The sequence below is a fragment of the Eptesicus fuscus genome, chromosome 6 (assembly GCF_027574615.1).
Source record: "Eptesicus fuscus isolate TK198812 chromosome 6, DD_ASM_mEF_20220401, whole genome shotgun sequence".
NCBI lineage: Eukaryota > Metazoa > Chordata > Mammalia > Chiroptera > Vespertilionidae > Eptesicus > Eptesicus fuscus.
Genome location: NC_072478.1, coordinates 108,183,170 through 108,200,975, shown reverse-complemented (window position 1 = coordinate 108,200,975; position 17,806 = coordinate 108,183,170). Strand labels below are relative to the sequence as shown.

At 63.6% G+C, this 17,806-nt stretch overlaps 2 protein-coding genes across 3 annotated transcripts in view; one reads left to right on the top strand and one right to left on the bottom strand.

Annotated features, from left to right (window-relative positions):
* C6H7orf50 (chromosome 6 C7orf50 homolog) overlaps nt 1-17,806 on the bottom strand; it is a 66,788-nt gene that overhangs the window by 29,396 nt on the left and 19,586 nt on the right. The gene's annotated exons all lie outside the window — the stretch shown is intronic.
* On the top strand, nt 13,837-14,946 carry GPER1 (G protein-coupled estrogen receptor 1). The gene has a single exon (XM_028131950.2). It carries the CDS (start codon nt 13,837-13,839, stop codon nt 14,944-14,946), a length of 1,110 nt encoding a protein of 369 aa, XP_027987751.2.

Below are 17,806 nucleotides of genomic sequence, written 5' to 3'. Positions count from 1 at the left end.
GCAGTTCACCGGCCACAGTGTGGAGGGCTCCGCTCCTTCCCAGGGCCGAGCAACCGCCTGCGCCTGCCGCACTCGTCCTTCCCGCACCCATGGCACCTGGTGGCTGTGTGGACCATGCTCATGCCCACGGTGCCCCCTCCTGGGTGGGCCGTGGGAGCACGCAGCCTGGCCCTCCAGGACGGGTGGGAAGAGGCCCTGATCCTTAAAACAAGCTGCCGGCTGCCCCTGGGCACCTGGGCACGGCCTGGAGCCGGGGAAGGAGAGCTGAGGGAGTGGGGAGGGTCTGGGCGCCACCTCACTGCCTGGGATCCGGCGCTCCTGGAGAGGAGTGAGGTCACGGCCTCTTCACCCCGCACTGCTCCAGGCGCTCATGCGCACGCCTCCTGCTGCGAAGCCCTCCCTGACCCTGCGCTGGGCCGCAGGGGCTCCGCAGGCCGAGGCGGACACAGCACACCCTGCCTCCCTGCACCCCACCCCACTCAGAGCGGTGGCCCAGGCAAGAGGACCCAAGTGGGGAGGCCAGGCCCAGGGAAGGGAGACGTGGGGCTGCGAGGACAGGCCACCCGCCCACCCCCAGCACCTGCGCACCTGCTGCCTTGCCCTCGAGAAGACTGAGTAGAGGCCACGTTTGTCCGGCTCACACCCCGAGGGGCGCCCTGACAGCGGGAGGCGGGTGCGGGGCGCGGGTCCCGGCGAGGCTACACTGTCCTGCCAGCAGCAGCCGCAGCGCCAGGGAGCGCATCCTCCTGTGGACAGGAGGGACCGAGCCACACCAGGCCTTGCAGACGGACGCGGCCTCCGCAAATGGGGCTTCTTGAAAGTCGGGGAGGAAAGAGGGAGCCAGGCCCGAACCCCTGAAGCCCCGAGTGTGTGTGTGTGTGGGGGGGACTGTGGGACAAGGCCCCACGCCACCGACACGGAGCAGATGGAAGCAGAGCCAGCACCCCCGGGGGCGGCGGCCACTCTCGTCTCACCCCACCCGCTCCACCCTCTCAAGGGCCCTGACAGCAGCCTGTGCAACGACGGGAGGGGACAGGCTGCAGCCACAGCCCTAAGTGCAGGGCAGCGACTCGGAACCACGACCTGCCGGGCTCCTGCAGCCTCTCTGCAGAGCTCACTGAGCAGGGCCGACTCGGGCCTGGGACCCGAGTGCCCTGTCCCCACAGGTCCTCCCAGTCAGACCAGGGCTGAGGGACGCGCCAGCTGTTGGAGTAGCTCAGGGCCTGCCTCCCACACTGGCCTGAGCGCACTCTTGGGGCCGAACTCGAGGCTGGGTCCTCCTGGGGTGCACAGGACGGAAGGGGGTGTGACTGATGTCCATGGAGCCCGATAAAAAGGCACCTCGGCTCCCAGAAGCTGGGAAGACCCAGGACCGAGGGGCTGACGGGCCCAGCTGTCCAGCCTCAGGCTTCCACCCCAGGGGAGATGCGCTGTGCCCTCACCACGCCAAGCTGGCGAGCGCTCCAGCACAGTTCTTCCCGCATCCGCGGCCACAGGTGCCTGCAGGGACCCCAGACGGGCTGGTGCGGCTTAGAAATCCCCAAGCTTGCACCCTCACAGGGCGAGGTCGCACAGGGCACCGCCAAGTGGGGAGGTGATGGAAGGGAACGGCCCCTCGGGCTCCCGACGGTGCCGGCGGGGACACGGTGCCGGCAGGGACGAAGCGCTGGCGGGGACAAGCTGCGGGGAAGCTCTCGCTCCTCGGGGCAGAGCCTCCCTCCCTCGGGACTGTGCCCGGCTCCCTGCCATGCCAACCAGCCAACCTTGTCCTCAGTTACTCCCTCCCAACTCTTACCTGCCTGGTGCCCGGCTCCCGCCAGGCATGGCGAGGACGTGCTGGCGACGGATGCCAGGAGACCTACTTTCCAACGGTCTTGGAACGGCGCCCTCACCCTGCCCGCGGGCAGGAGGGAGCAGCGGCCCGACACCCACCCCGTGAGGGCAGAGGGGAGAGCTGCTCTGGGTGGCCCAGCACCGGCCCGAGCTGGGAGCAGAGGGCGGTGCCCGTCTGGGGACTGGGACTAGACAGGTTGCGAGCACGCCCTGTGCAGGGTGGGGTTGGGTCCTATTTCGTGCAGACGGTGCCAGGGCTCCGGGAGGGACTGCGGGCCGGCGTGTGGAGCTGCAGGAGCCGGAGAGCCAGGCACACACGGCCTCTGTCTGCACAGCGGCCCCTCCCGGTCACGTGGCCAGACCACACTCTGCTTAAATACCGCGTGTGGTTTGAATTAAGACCCAATTCCTGTTTCCCTTACAGACTGTAGGTTTCTGCGCCTGCCTGCTTTCCACGAGCACAGAGCAGTGCAGGAGAGGGTGAGGCTACGAGGAGAGAGACCTGGGAGACCCCTGGCAGACCTGGCTCAGCCGGAGCAGGACAAGAGCGGGGCAGGAGCAGGCAGAGAAGGGGCAGGAGGGGCAGGAGGGGGGCAGAGGAGGGGCAGGAGGGGCAGGAGGGGGGCAGAGGAGGGGCAGGAGGGGGGCAGAGGAGGGGCAGGAGCAGCCGGAGCAGGACAAGAGCGGGGCAGGAGCGGGCAGAGGAGGGGCAGGAGGGGCAGGAGGGGGGCGGGAGGGGCAGGAGGGGGCGGGGGGGGGCAGGAGGGGTCAGGGGGAGCAGGAGCAGCCGGAGCAGTGCGGTGCACAGGTGAGTGTGGCCTGTGGGAAGCGCGCCCTCCCTGCCCTTCCCCGGCGGCCTCTCGCTGGGACACCGTGTTAAATGGAGGGAGACTGGAGTGAAGCGTTCCTCTGGAAAGGGCAGCGGCTTAGACGACAGGTGGGTCCCAGGAGGAGCAGGGTGTCTCCTGGGGTGTGGACGCAGGGGCACAGCAGCTGCGCGGGCCTTGCTGGTTCCGAAGGGCGACCAGCAGCCCAGCTGAGCCAGGACCGGGGCCGTGGGGGCACGTCTGCATCGCGCGCTTCCAGGGGCTGGGCCCTGGCGACAGGGGAGGACACGGAGCCCAGACCTGGAAGTCACTCAAACGTCCTTCAAACGGACAAACCAGGGCTACGCCCCAGCCCAACACTGCTCAGCAGCCAGGCTCGGGCCGCACCGGCCGGTCTGCGTGACGCCGAGAAGAGCGCCGGATGCCCCACGCCACCTTTACTTCGGCCAGGTCACGCCCCAGCCGCGGCTGTGCCCCGCGCTGTCCAGCTTGGACGGCGCGGGGCACAGCCACGTTCGAGACATGGTGGCCATCAGGCCGCTCGGCTCCTAGGCTCAGGGAGCAAAGGGACTGCCCTGGAAACACTGACGCAGCCAAGACCAGAGGCGCTAAGGAGCCAGAGGGACGGGGGTGGGAGGTGGGGGGGTGGGGGGGGGGCTGGCCAGAGGGAAACTGGCCCATCCACCTGCCAACCTCGTGCCTGCCCCCCCCACAAACCACCGACCTGTCCCGTCACTGGGCCAGAGCTCCTGCGTGCCCCCCTCAGTCTGGGGAGTGCTCCTGGGTGTGGGCCCACGCTCCCCAGAGCCAGTCTAGTCTGAAAGGCGCGGCAGCCGAGCGCGGCTGGAAAGAACACAGCATTCTCTGGCTATGGCTCAGGCGCTCCCAGGGGACTGACGGCCTGGGCAGCCCTGCCGTGACTCAGGAGGCCCCGCAGCCCCGGATCCGGCCTGAAACTGGCCGGACAAGCGTGGGATCTGCGGCGGGGGCTCACTCATCCCATGTCCCGGGGACCGGACCGGCGGACCGCTTTGGCTGGAGTGCGCACAGGCCTCCAGGGCCGCCGGGCGTGATGAAGACCCCGCGGCCACATGTACAGTGGAGCACGCCTCCCTGTGAGAACCCGCCGTCTCACCTGGGTTCACCCCAACATCTACTTAGAAAAGCCTAAGTGACCGAACGACCGACCAGTAGCTATGACGCGCACTGACCACCAGGGGGCAGACGCTCAACGCACAGGCATGGAAACAAGGAACAGACTGATGAATCTCAGGGGGAAGGGGGAAGGGGGAGGGCTGGAAGAGATTAACCAAAGATCTTATATGCACACTAGAGGCCCGGTGCACGGACTCATGCACCGGTGGGGTCCCTCAGCCTGGCCTGTGGGGATGGGGCCGAATCCGTGCACCAGGCCTCCGACATCCCCCGAGGGGTCCCGGATTACGAGAGCGCAGGCCAGGCAGAGGTGCACCGGCCTCTGTTTAAGTCATAAAGACCTGTGTGCAAATATTTACAGCAGTTGTATTCAAAATGGCCCCACGTCACTCAGCGGGTGAGCAGATAAACCAGCACGGGACATCCACACGGTCCAAGGCTGCCCAGCAATGAGGCTCTGACACGCATCACGGCGAGTCTCCGTGCACGATGCCAAAGGCCACGTGTGTGGACATTTTGGGAAAGTCAGACACAGGGACAGAAAGCAGTGCTGCAGGCCTGGGGTGGAGGACGGGACTGGACGACACAGGACCAGTGGGGTGGCTCCGTGACTAGAGGCCTGTGTAGGACACACCCACACCAGCAAGCTGTGCTGCGTGTAAATTTTCATCCTTGTTAATCCTCACCTGAGGATATTTTTTCATTGGTTTTTAGAGAGTGGGGGAGGGAAAGACAGAGAGAAACATGGATGAGAAAGAAATACATCGATGGATTGCCTCCTGCATGAGCCCTGACCAGGGCCCAGGCTGGGGAGAAGCCTGCAATCCAGGTACATGCCCTTGACTGGAATCGAACCGGGTACCCTTTGGTCTGTAGGCCGATGCTCTATCCACTGAGCAAAACCAGCCAGGGCTGCATGCAAATTTAAAAAACGCACAGGTTCTCAGGCCAAACCGTCCAGGGTTAGGCCTGGATGCTGTCATTTCAACCGAGTGCCCCGCTGTCAGGGGGTCCGCCCTGTCCCCGCAGTGTCTGATGAGCTCCCACAGAGAACTCAGCAAGCTTGCTGATGTCACCAAGGCCCCGCCTCCCGGGAGCCCCCCCAGACTCTGCACTGGCTGCCGCCTCCTGGGGCTGGAGGGAAGCCAGTCAAGGCCAGAGGCCAGGGTATGAAGGAGCCAGGAAGGGGGGTGAAGAGTTGGACTGGGGACTAATCCCATTATCTTCCCAAGTGACATCCAGAAGTGGTGGAGAGCAGAGAGGTCGGCCATCATGGCCGACGAGGCGCCTGCCAAGCCCCCCTGGGCATCACCCCTGGCTCCGGGGGTCTGGCCTGTTCCAACTGAGAGCTGGGCATGGGTGAGAGAGGCCGCAGCAGGACCGGGCATGCAGGAGGGCAGAGCCGTGCCTGGCCCCACCCTGGGCCGGGTGCTTGTGCGGCCCTGCTGTCAAGGGGGCTGCGATCCGGTGGGTCCTGTCTGTGGACCCTGGGGCCATGGCCTGTCACTATGGTGGGGGCAGGAGGAGACACGGTCCAGCTGGACCTCCCCCCAGCAGGCCCCTCGCCTCTGGGGAAAGCGCAGAACAAGGCAAGAGGCAGTCCACAGCCTGCCCATCGGGCTGAGGCCAGGTCAGGACACGCGCGTCTCCGTCCACTGGGGGGTGACCCTGCGCTGAACACGTCGGTCAGATGGCAGAGCTGACAGCCACAGGCGAGGGGGGGTGGGGGCGACAACAGTGCCCAGGAAGCGCTGCACCGCGGCGGCTGCAGAGTCCGGACACGGGGACGGCCTAATGCTGTTTCCTGACCGGCCGTCAATGTCCACAGAAGCGCCTTCCGATTCGCCCTAATTAAGGAGACATTGCAAATGGCTTCCTCTCGGCCCGGTCACTCGTCTTAATTCCGCGCTGCTCATGTCCGGCCACCGCTCCCCTAAGCACAGGCAGATGGAGAACATCACCCCGCAGCAGCAGGTCCTGCCTGTGCGGCCTGGGGACGCAGGGCCGGTCCAGGGAGCGGGGTTCCTACGTGAACAGGCAGGGCGGGTGCCCATGACACCGTCACCCTAAAGCCCAGTTCACAGGGCGAGGCTTCCCTGGGATCAAGGGGCTGTGATGCGGGAGCGCAGACTCGCAGGACCCAGACACTGCCCCCCACCCCCCCGGGGGAGATGGGAATTGTCTGCGAGGAAGGAGGAAGGACTCCCACTGGCGCCGCCGAGCGGAGCGGGCGCCTCGTGCCCACACACGGCTGGTGGCTGCCTTTGTCAGACATGAGGTCCAGCACCCTGGGTCCTGGTGAGAGGGCGCCGCCGTCCTGCTCACGTCACACGCAGCCCTGACACGACCGTGCCTGGCCCAGGCCGAAGCTTCGAGGAACAGGACGAGCGAGGCAGTCCCCTGGGACGCTTGCTGCTCTGGCTCCAACATGCCACCTCCCACAACACAGCGCGAAAGCCCACAGCAACACCCGATAGCCTGTGCGTGTGAGGACCGGGCTTTCAGACACAGCCCGGCCGCCGCACCGGGAGAGGCTGTTCGCCCTCGCTGCTCCCGAACCCGGGTCTGCAGCCTGGCCGCCACCGGCTGCCGGGACCCGGGCTACCCGCAGACAAGGCCAAGAGGCGGTGGAGCCAGGCGCCCGAGTACTCCCGTAGAATTAAGATTCCCATCTCACTGCCTTCAGTTTCCTTTGAATAAACAGCAAAGCTACCTCCCAGCCTCATCTGCTACTTAGTTAGTTTAAGGAGGGGTGTGGGGGGAAGGGGGGAGAACCCCCAGTCACCACCCGGCTCCAGTAACCCCGTGGTGCCTTCTGCAGCTGGCTGCTGAGATGGCCCCCCACAATCCTGGGTCCGGGACCCCAGCCGCATCTCTCCGGCGATGGACGCCATCCCTCGCAGGGCGTCATCGCCAGGTGCGTGCAGGTCTGCGTGGCTGTGTCCCAGTGAGCTTGGCCACTGGGCTGTTCAACTTGACCACCTCACCCGGGGCTGCGCCAGGCTGGGGGCCTGGCCATGTTCCTCTTGGACCTCACGGTCACCAATGTGCTGGCAACGCTGCTCTCGCTCACCGTCGCCACCCAGCTGGACGGCCTGGCCACCACCCACCTGGGCTGTGCCGCCCTCTCCTTCCTGTCCGACACCTGCTCCTTCAACGCCCAGTGCGTGCGGCTGGCGCTGCTCTTCGTGTTCCTGCTGCGGAGCCCCCCATCCTGGCGACTCTGAGGCGTGCGGGGGCCCTGCTGGGCATGCCCGGGGAGCTGCACAGGGCCATCCCGTGCCAGCGGGACCTGCTGACCGCCTGGCCCGAGTGGGAATCGTGAAGGTCAGCCTGGGCTTCGGGCTCGCGCTCATCCTGGAGCTGGCGTTCCTCACCCTGCTGGCTGCCCCGCCCCCGAGGGACCCGGCTCTGCCCGCCTCCACAGCATGGTGCTCCTGCAGCGAGCCCGGCTGAAGCTGCAGCCAGATGTGGGGTCCCCCAGGGACGAGCTGCTCATGAGCCTGGCGGAGCTGGTGCTGGGTGCGGAGGGCTGTGCCCACAGCCTGGCCACCCTCCTCCTCCACCAGCCCTGCAGGCGGGCGCTGTGGACCCTGCCGGGGCGCTCTGCCCTGCCTGCCGCAGAAGAGAGGCCAGCGGTGGCGTCTCCTTACAGCCAGTAGGCGCTGAGCCTGCCTGCAGTGAGGGACGGGGCTCGCGGAAGCGCACACCTGCCGCGGGGCGTCGGGGCCCTCTCTGGGAGGCACCTACTGACAACTAGCTTTCTGGCATTCAGCCCACTTTGTGCAAAAGTGCGATCCCTTGACCCAAACCAACACCCACACCCTGCGAGTCCGGGATGGGGAGCCTGGGGCGCTGGTCAGGGGGTGGGAGCTGGCTAGGAACAGCTGACCTGCCCCAACTGATGACGAGGACGGCATCTCGAAGACAAAGAGCGGGGCCGTATCAGAGCCCTGCCCTAACGCACGGCTGCCGAGAGCAGGAAAGGGCTGTGGTGTGGTTTCCCACTGGTCGTCGCAGGTCTGTGAAGTCACCCCCCCGCCCCCCCCGCCCCGGCCTAGAGCAGGGACGCAGCTGGTGTGGCGCGAGGCGCATGGCCCCCAAGCCCGGCGGGCGCTCTGGGCGGCCCCGGGAGCAGCTGTTTCAAAGGCCCCTCTTCTATCTGCAGCATCTGAGAAAGGCAGTCGACAGGAAACACGAAAGCACTGAGCCCGGCAACAGCCTTATTCCGAGGTGCACTCCTCCCTGCTGGGTGCACCCCGAGTTTCCTGGCTGAACAGAGAGACAGGCGGGAAGGCACTTCTGACCGGGAACTGCCCTGGAGAGCCAGCTGCTCATCCCTGCCCAGCGCCGGGCGGACACGAGGGCCAGGCCTGGTGCTTTCCTCGTGGCCCATGTCCACCATCCTGAGGCCACACGAGTCCTCTCGGTGCTAAGTCCCTGTGCGCCCACCAGCCCACACCCTGCGGTCCCTGCGACCTCGCCTCCCCCCGTGCGCCCACCATGCAGCTGGAGCCACAGCGGCACCCCCAGGCTGGCTTCCTTCCCTGAGCCACACGCAACTGCGGTCCCTCCGTGTCTCTGAACGGCGACAGCTGGTACCCACTGCCTGGATGGGTATTTAAGAATGCTTTAACACAACCTGCAAACAGGACAGACACGTGCCTGCGTGAGCCCGCCTCTCCGCGTCCACATCTGCACCCCCTTCTGAAGGATTTGGGTCTTGGCCATTTCAGTGGCCTCTGCACATACATTAAAGTATTGAATGCTTCCAAAAGCTCCCCTTGTACGTCTCCTTCTCTGCTCACACATTCATGAAGCCTTCACCCTAAGTATGCGCTGAGGTCGGCTCACAGCAGGCCCGCGGTGAGCAGGGGCGGGAGGCAGGGCTGGAGGGTCTGCAGGAGGAGGCCCTCCCAGCAGGAGCGTCCGCACAGCCAGCCAGCACCAGGCAGACAGGAGCCGCTCCTTCCCAAGACGTGGTCGTCTTTATCAGGAGCTGGACCATTCTCCTGCCGGGTGTCTGACCTTGACTGCCTTCTGAAGGGCACTGCGTGGGCTCGGCAGGCAGACCGGGAGGACCTCCTGAGAGGTGTGGCTGAGCTCCAATCGCCAGGCCTCCCTGCTCTGGGGTGAGACATCCTGCGTGGCTGGTGGGCTGGGACCGCAGGCCAGCCCTCCGCAGCCTGGGGCTCCCCTCGCAACAGGCCGTCCCCAGCTCGGCCTCAGGACTTCACGCTTTGTGGGCGCAGTCCTAGCTCAGGACCCCCCTCCTCTCCAGGGCCACCCCTCAGTGGGCCATCACCCTGGGCGGCGGGACAGGCCTGGGAGGGGGCGCTGCCTAGGTCTGAAGACAGTCGTCTCTGCTCTATGACTTCCAATGGTTCCCTCCTGTGACTCGTGCATGGCCAGGAGTGGAAGGGCCTGAATTATGTATGAAACCACAGCAGCAGATGCCCTCGTCGGGCTGGTTCCAGTATAGGGGCTGCTGGGAGTGGCTGCGCGAGGCCTGAAGCGCAGATGGGCCCGGCCCCGTTCCTAGGCCTTTCAGCCGAGAGAGCAGCTCGGGAACCAGCCCGGAAGGAGCAGTCGGCTCTCAGACCTTCTCTCTCTGTACACTGAGCCCCACATGGGAGACGCGAGGTGCCTGCTGCTGGGGTGGATGGACGGTCGGGAGCCGACAGTGCCACGTCCCGGCTCCTAGGCCCAGCTGCCGGCCTGGCTGGCCCTGCAGGGAGGCACCGCGCGCCTCTGGTCCAGTTCCCCTCACGGAGGACGGGAGCTTGTGGAGGACGAGCCAGGACACAGCGGGCTCTGGGCCAGAGAACTGTAGCGCGCGCAGGACCCGGCTTCCGCCCGGAGGCTCTCCAGCCCAAGGACACAGACCACAAACCTTGACGTTAAGGGTGTGCGGGAGGCAGCCAATCCATGATTTCCTCATCACTGATGCTCCTAGCTCTCTTTCCCTGCCTTCCTCTCTGAAATCAATGGAAACATGTTTTAAAAAGAAAAGGGGGGAGGAGGACACGTCCTGTGTGGCTCTTGAGGCCCTTCCTGAGGACACAGCTTTGGCGATCGCGTAGGTGGGGCCGGGTCCAGGACCCTGGATTTTAGCCTGACATCCTGCCCATAAACACCCCGGGACCTGGATGGTTCCCCCAGGGCAGAGCCTGGCGCGCGCCACCGTGTGAACTCACACGGACTCAGCGGGGCCCCGTGGACGGCAATCCCCAACACCACCGTCCCTCCCACTCCCCGTTCGGGGCGGCGGACGGGTCACGCAGCCACCCAGTGCTCCAGGAGATGGGGCCCAAGACCGGGCCGCCCAGTTCAGCTGATTTCAGCTTCAAGCACAGAACTGGGGACCAGCCACAGGGCCATCACCCCAAAAGGAACCCACAGCAAATGGAAGGCACAGCGGCCTCCAGAGCCGCCGGGCAGCGCTGGGACAGGCCAGGGAGCGCGAGTGGCAAGCAGCTATTTTAAGGGACATGTTTGGCTATTTCAAGGTTTGGCTTCACATTATTTACTTAGCTGCAGAGGAAGCTGGACTTTCTCGGGGCTCCCTTCTCCAAATGGTGGCTCAGGCTACAATCAGACCGTCCCTGCGCGACTGCGTCCCTCGGAGGGTTAGGAAGCTCATAGTGGAATCACCCTGGGGATCCAAGGCTGGAAGGGACCGATGTCAGTGCTTTTCCACAGAAACGCATGCAGAGTTCTCTGCTGAAAAACAGGTTTGTGTTCCCAGAACCTGTCTGAGAGATGGCGGTGATTACGGTGCACAAGGCCTCCCAGCTCATCTGCAATCGACCCGTGCAGAACAGGAAGCTGGTGGCACTCACTCTGGCCCCTGGGGCTGCAGGACTCAGTGCCCGGGCCTGTCAGGCCGGCATCACGCCTGATGGCCTGCATCCCTGGGAAGCACGCGGCTCCGGTGCTGGCGCTGAGCAACCTGATGTACTCGTGCTCAGTACAGCAAAGGAGCACTCAGCGTGCAACCTCCGGGTTTCAACCAGCTGCAACGGCTAAAAAAGACACCAAGCAGGAAGCACGAGACCCATTAAAAGGTGATGTTTACAAAACCGCCAAACGCGGCACAAGCAGCCTGCACACGAGGGCCTTGCAGTCCCTGCGCCCTGACCCCACATGCCTGGACGTCTGGGCCATCGGCCACCTGGCCCCGCTCTGCCAGCCCTTCTCCAGGAACCATGCTGACCACCAGTAGGCGGGCACTGGGAGCCGGCGCTAACTCTATCCTGGTCACTCAGGCGGGCGCGGGCCGAGGTGGGAGGAGGTCTCAGGTCTGTCATCGTCACCTGCGGGACAGGTCCGCACAGGGGGCTTGGGAGCAAGGGGAGGGGGAACTGAGACATGGCTAACATCGAGAGCAGAAAAACGAATCCAATTCCTCATTTACTTGCCAAAATACCTGCTATCTCTTGAATTTAAATTTCTTTCTGCGAATGTCTATGCCATTCCCAAGTTAAAGTCTCTGCATATAATTCACATACTATTTCCAAGCTGAGAACATTTAGTGTTTAGTTTTAAGGCTAGTCATTTGCTAAAACAAGCAAGAATATTTAAAGTTTCAACCAATGGTGACGGGTTATTATCTAAAGGACAAACAAAGCCTATTTACAATCCCTTCAAAGTTAAAAAAATTTGCCTCAGTGGGGAAGGAGGCAGTGGGACTGAAGCCTGAGCTCCCTGCCAGTGCGGGAGGAGAAAGGCCGGCAGAAAAAGGGTTAACCTGGCCTTCTCGGAGGGAGGCCGTCCAGCAGAGGGAGGCTGCCCAGCTTCCAGAGCCCATGGGCGGCCCAGCCCCGAGCCTGCAGATATAAAGGCTGCTCCCCAGCTGCAGCGGCGACGCTTCGGCTTCCGTGACGACAGGCACCTCGGCTTCCACGCGGCCCAGCCTTCCTCCCGCGTGCAGCCAGCGCCGAGCACAGTCCCCGAGGCTGGCCAGGAGCCCTCGGAGGACAGGGGTCTGCTCAGAGGGGCACGGGCAGGGCGCCGGCTGCGGCACAGGTAAGCCTGTCTGGGTTCCTGGCTCTGCCTTCAGGTGGGTGGGCAGCCCACTGTGGGTGACAGCTGGGCACGGGTATGGGTAGACTGGGCACCAGCTGGGACCAGGGCACGAGGCCCCCAACCTCTAGGTAGAGCCACGCTCCATGGGAGAAACCCCACTCAGCTCTCACGATGTTGGTGTGACTCGGAGAGGCTCGGTGTGTGGGCTGCACCCCAACTCTCGTCCCATGTCCCAATGAGGACCGGCGCCCGCAGGACAGGCAGCGCCCCCAGCCCCCCGGCCAGCACAGCCCTCTGTCCTCCTTTAATGAAAACGCTTGCCCGCCCCACAAGGCACTGGTGATTGACATCCCTTTACAAGGATGCGAGCCTAGTGGGTCTGACAAAATGTGGCCTGGCTTCTCCAACTTGACAAGCAGTGGGAGCCCACCCAAAGGCTCACTCCGTCTAATGCTCCCCTTTAGTGACGCTAGCGGCCAGCCTCGTGGGGACGTGTCAGCAGCAGGTCAGCCCCGACCCTGCGCCTCCTCACGAGACACAGCCTGGGTAGAGGCCCCCTCGCAGCCTCCGTGACGATGGAGGAGGAGGCCGGTGCCGCCGCGCGCCCCACTCACCTCCCCCTAAGAGCCGTCTAAAACTTCCCAGGATTCCCACATTTCAAGAGCAGAGCAAACAGCCTGAGCAGTTTTTACAAAGAAATAAAAGAGGCTCTAAAAAACGACTAAAGTCAATGTCCCGACCCCGCCATGCCAAGGGTCCCGAACCGTGCCTGGCCCGGAGGGGCTGCTCTTTCTCTGGTCTCAGCATCTTCGGGCAGTAGGTCTAGGGGTGTCTCCCTGGGTTGGCAACACTTCAGAAACGTCCCTAACGGCCTCCCGGGGCTGAAGGAACTCAAATAAAAACCTTCCAAATCCGTCTCAGTGGGCCCAGGCGGCTCCTCTGGGCTTCTCTGCCCTCGGGCGGGCACGTCCCTCTCTGGGTGGGGCCGTCCTGTGTGCTGTGGGGCCTGCCCACTGCCAGGGGGCACTCCTCCGCATTGTGACCTGATAAAGCCCACAGCCGACCCACAGAGAACTTGGGGGGGGGGAGGGGCAGTGAGGGGCAGCACAGACCCGAAGCCCCGGTTTCCACAGAGCTGCCCGCGTCAGCCAGCAGCGCGGCCGCCAGCCCACTTCCCAGGTCACCGAGTTGCTGGGTTACAAACAGCATTACAGAACATATTAGGTGTGACAGTAATTGTCAACACACTGAACAAAGTTTCAATAGTATTCCCTAAAACAATTGCCATTTTTATTCCTTATTTTGTCTTTCATGCCATGTTATTAAAAAAAGTTTCAGCATCTAAACTTAGTACGAGGCTTAGCAAAGAAGCGAGATTTCTTGGATCCATTTCCTGTTAGAGAAGAGGTTCTACTCCCGTCTCCCCACGGTCTCTCAGAAAAGCTGGGTTTTTCCCTTCCCGCTTATTCCTCTTTCCAACAGCCGCCAAAATAAATCTTATCTCCTCTCCTGACAGACAGTAGTTTTCCTAAGATTTCCAAACCCGTCTCCACATTACCTCACGAGCCAGCCATTCGCCGTCACAGAGGCTCCCGGGTGAGGCTGACTCACTGTCCGCCCGCAGCGCAGAGCGCCCGCAGCGCAGAGCGTCCGCAGCAGGGAGCCTCGGGGGAGGCGCCGCCTCCTCTGCCTCAGCTCCGCGGCACAGTCCTCCAGAAGACACACCTGCAGGGAGCCTTGCGCACCCACAGGCACCTGGCCTGCAGAATGAAGAGTGCAGGGTGCACTGCGCCCTCTGCTCCCAGGTGCCTGCAGGAGCGGGTCGTGCAGAGCAGACCCCTGCCGCCAGGCTCCTGCTGACGGGCTCCGAGTGACCATCGCCCGCTCACTTCTGAGGACGCACCTTTCTCTCTGAAGATGGATTTGCTGCTTAAAACGGGTTTCCGAGAGCCTCGCGGCCGAGCCTGAGGCCGCACACGGTGGAGGTGTGGGCATGACTTCCCGAGCGCCCGTCTCTGGCATGGAGACCGACCCCGGAGCCTACAACGGCACCCCCGTGGCGCTCAACCTGTCCCGCGCGCTGGCCGGCAGGGCGCTGGCCAACCAGACAGGCGAGCTGGCGGCGCACCCGCACCCGCAGTACGCCGTCGGGCTCTTCCTCTCCTGCCTCTACACCGTCTTCCTCTTCCCCATCGGCTTCGTGGGGAACATCCTGATCCTGGTGGTGAACCTCAGCTCCCGGGAGAGGATGAGCATCCCCGACCTGTACTTCATCAACCTGGCGGCGGCCGACCTCATCCTGGTGGCCGACTCGCTGATCGAGGTGTTCAACCTGGACGAGCAGTACTACGACATCGCCGTGCTCTGCACCTTCATGTCCCTCTTCCTGCAGATCAACATGTACAGCAGCATCTTCTTCCTCACCTGGATGAGCTTCGACCGCTACCTCGCCCTGGCCCAGGCCATGCGCTGCGGCCTGTTCCGCACCAAGCACCACGCCCGGCTCAGCTGCGGCCTCATCTGGATGGCCTCGGTCTCCGCCACGCTGGTGCCCTTCACCGCGGCGCACCTGCAGCACTCGGGGGACGTCTGCTTCTGCTTCGCAGACGTCAAGGAGATCCAGTGGCTGGAGGTCACCTTGGGCTTCATCATCCCCTTCGCCATCATCGGCCTCTGCTACTCGCTCATCGCCCGGGTCCTCATCAAGGCCCACAGGCGCCGGGGCCTGCGCCCGCGCCGGCAGAAGGCGCTCCGGATGATCTTGGCCGTGGTCCTCGTCTTCTTCATCTGCTGGCTGCCCGAGAACGTGTTCATCAGCGTGCACCTCCTGCAGCAGGCGCAGCCAGGCGCCGAGCCCTGCCAACAGTCTTTCCGCCATGCCTACCCGCTAACCGGCCACATTGTCAACCTCGCAGCTTTCTCCAACAGCTGCCTGAACCCCCTCATCTACAGCTTCCTGGGGGAGACCTTCAGAGACAAACTGCGGCTGTATCTGGAGCAGAGAACAAGCGTGTCGGCCCTGAATCGCTTCTGCCACGCGGCCCTGAAGGCCGTCCTTCCGGACGCCGAGCAGCCAGAGGTGCGGTTCAGCAGCGTGGCGTGACGGTGAGCTGCTTCCGCAAACTCAGCACTGCCCGGGCGAGGGCACGGACGAGGTCAGGGCATGCCGGGGCCTCTCCCAGCTGAGTGCTGCCACCCTCGGGCTCTCAGGCACCCGCACCCGCCGCTGCCGCCGAGCTGTGCCACCACCGTGCTCCCGATGGCAGTCCTGCACGGCCAAGGGCCTGGGACTCACGTGGCCCTCTCTGCGCAGACTGTCTCGCAGCAGCAGCAAGGAGGGCGCTGTGTGGAGTGCCTCGTGTCAGGGTGCTCGCCAGGGGTCTGCCCCTCGGGGGAAATGGAGCCTGAGGCTGCTCTGAGCTGGCCAGGCCCTGTCCCCCGTGGCCGTACTCTGCGTGCGCACCCAGTGCCCTTGGTCCCAGGTGAGTGAGTGACACCTGTGCGCTCAGGCTGCCTGGGCGCCTTCGCTCTCTTCCATCCATCTGGACGCGGCGTCTCTGCAGCAGCGAAGTGGAGTGGCCGTGAGGGCGGCTCTGGCACACGCGAGACGCTCCAGCTCGCGGGGACAGTGGGAGCAGTGAGGACGCCGTGAGAACAATTCTGGGTAAAACGTAAAGAGGTAAAACCAGTGGTGGCCGGCACTGCTCAGCTCTGTCAATAAAACGCGTGTGCTGGTGCCTCCAGGTTCTCAAAGCAGCCCCCCGGGGCGGGTGGGGGCTCACGGAGCCCCACAAAGTCCCTGCGCGATGCGGCTCCTCACTCACGTGAGCTCTTAGAGGCCAACATCTCAACGCAGCCCCTGGACACAGCGGCATCTCTGGGGGTCTGACCCCTGCTGCACCATCTTTGGGCAGAATGTTCCACGCGGCCTCACTCTTCTAGAAGGTTCTGGCTGTCAACACAAGCACAGCCCACAGCTCTGAGGGATAGCTGCAGCTCCGGGCAGTCAGCGAGCCCGCAGGCGGGGTCCCGAGGAGTGGACAGGCCTGTCCATCAGGCGGGACGGGCCCCCCACAGGCTGCGCTGGACGCACCGAAACAGCACCAGCTTCCGGGCGGGCAGGTGAGTGTGTGCTCACGCCTGCGGCTGTAGCTGTCACACACCCAGAAAACGTCACCTCTCCCACGAATCTGACTTCTGCCGCTGAGCAGGGGTGCGGATCCCGCCGGAAATACCAGCTTAAAAGCCAAGGGAACACAGGCCACCAGATGGACTGACCCTAAGGGGCCTCCGGGGTGGCAGGGTCCTTGCACACAGAGAGCCTGTGTGCCCCCCGCCCCCCGCACAGCTATGAATGAGCTGGTCCTGGGCCACGTCCCGCCCTGCGCCCTGGGAGGAACGGCTGTCCCGAGTCTGTGGTTCCCATGGCCCCTGCACAGGCTCTGAAGGAAGCCAGCTGCGTGGACTCATCTCGCCGAGCCGCCACCTGGATCCAGGTGGGTCACCCAGTCCCCAGGAGACCTGGGCCCTCCAGGGAAGTCACCGCTTCAACCAACAAGAGACGGGGGACATCCTCCTGAGACCGGTCCAGTGCAGAACACGCCGTCCCTGGCCAACAATGTGGCATTTTTCTTCGCTGACTCAAAAATGCAAACCGCCAGGAACGAAGAAAACCCCAGCAGGCCACTGTCTCAGAGGGCACTGGTCTCATCGAGCAGCTCCTTCCAAGAACGGAGTTAAATGCAAAAGGTCCTCCCTTGCCGCCACAGTGGAGCTCTCCCAGAGCAGCGCCCGAGCTGCCCCGAGGGGCAGACTCCTTCAGGGCTCCCCGCGGCCCTTTCTAAGTCCCCCGAGTCTCACAATTCCACCCCCACCCGACCCCAGGCGAGGGCGGCTCGGCAGCACATGTCCAATCCCCCTAAAGCCGAGTGTCTAAAAGGATGGACTCCCGCCCTGGCTAGTTTGGCTCAGTGGATAGAGCGTTGGCCCCGGGTTTGATTCCGGTCAAAGGCACAGGCCCGGGTTGCAGGCTCGTTCCCCAGTAGGGGGCGTGCAGGAAGCAGCCGATCAATGATTCTCTCTCATCATTGATGTTTCTATCTCTCTCTCCCTCTCCCTTCCTCTCTGAAATCAATAAAATATATTTTAAAAAATAAATAAAAGGATAGACTCCCACACCGACCTCTGGCAGGAAGCTCATAACGGCCAGTGATTGCCCGCCAAAGCCCGGTGTCCCGAGAACGCTGTCCTCACCGCACTCCCCGCGACCCAAGGCCCAAAGAGCTGGACTCTGCGCTGCCACTTGCCAGTGGGAGCCCACAGGACCCCTCATGGGATGGGAGAGAAACAGGGGAGCCAAGAGTTACTGCGAGGACCTGGAGGAGACAGATTCACAGAGACAGGAAGTAGGCGGGTGGGAGCCAGGGCCTGGGCAGTGAGTGCTCAGTGGGGACAGTCCCAGCTGGGGAAGATGAGAAAGTTCTGGAGATGGCGGTGGTGACGGATGCACAGCCAGGTGAATGTGCTCACTGCCACTGAACACTACGTCTACAAACGGCTACAAGGGCCCTGGCCGGTGTGGCTCAGTGGATAGGGCGTCAGCCTGTGGACTGAAGGGTCCCGGGTTTGATTCCAGTCAAGGGCACATGCCTGGGTTTTGGGCTCGGTCAGATGTGCAGGAGGCAGCCAGGCAATGATTCCCCTCTCATCACTGATGTGTCTGTCTCTTCCTCTCCCTTCTTCTCTGAAACCAGTGACAATATAAAGAAAAAAAAATGGCTAAGAGAGTTCATTTTATGTTGGGTGCATTTTATGACAATAAAAGGAAAAAGTGAGAATAGGATTTTGCCTAAGCAAGGGAGCAGTGGGAGGCTATGGACGGACGCTCAGGGGAGCCCGCCCCAAGGTGCTCAGTGGACAGAGTTTCGGGGGAGCCCGCCCCAAGGCGCTCAGTGGACAGAGTT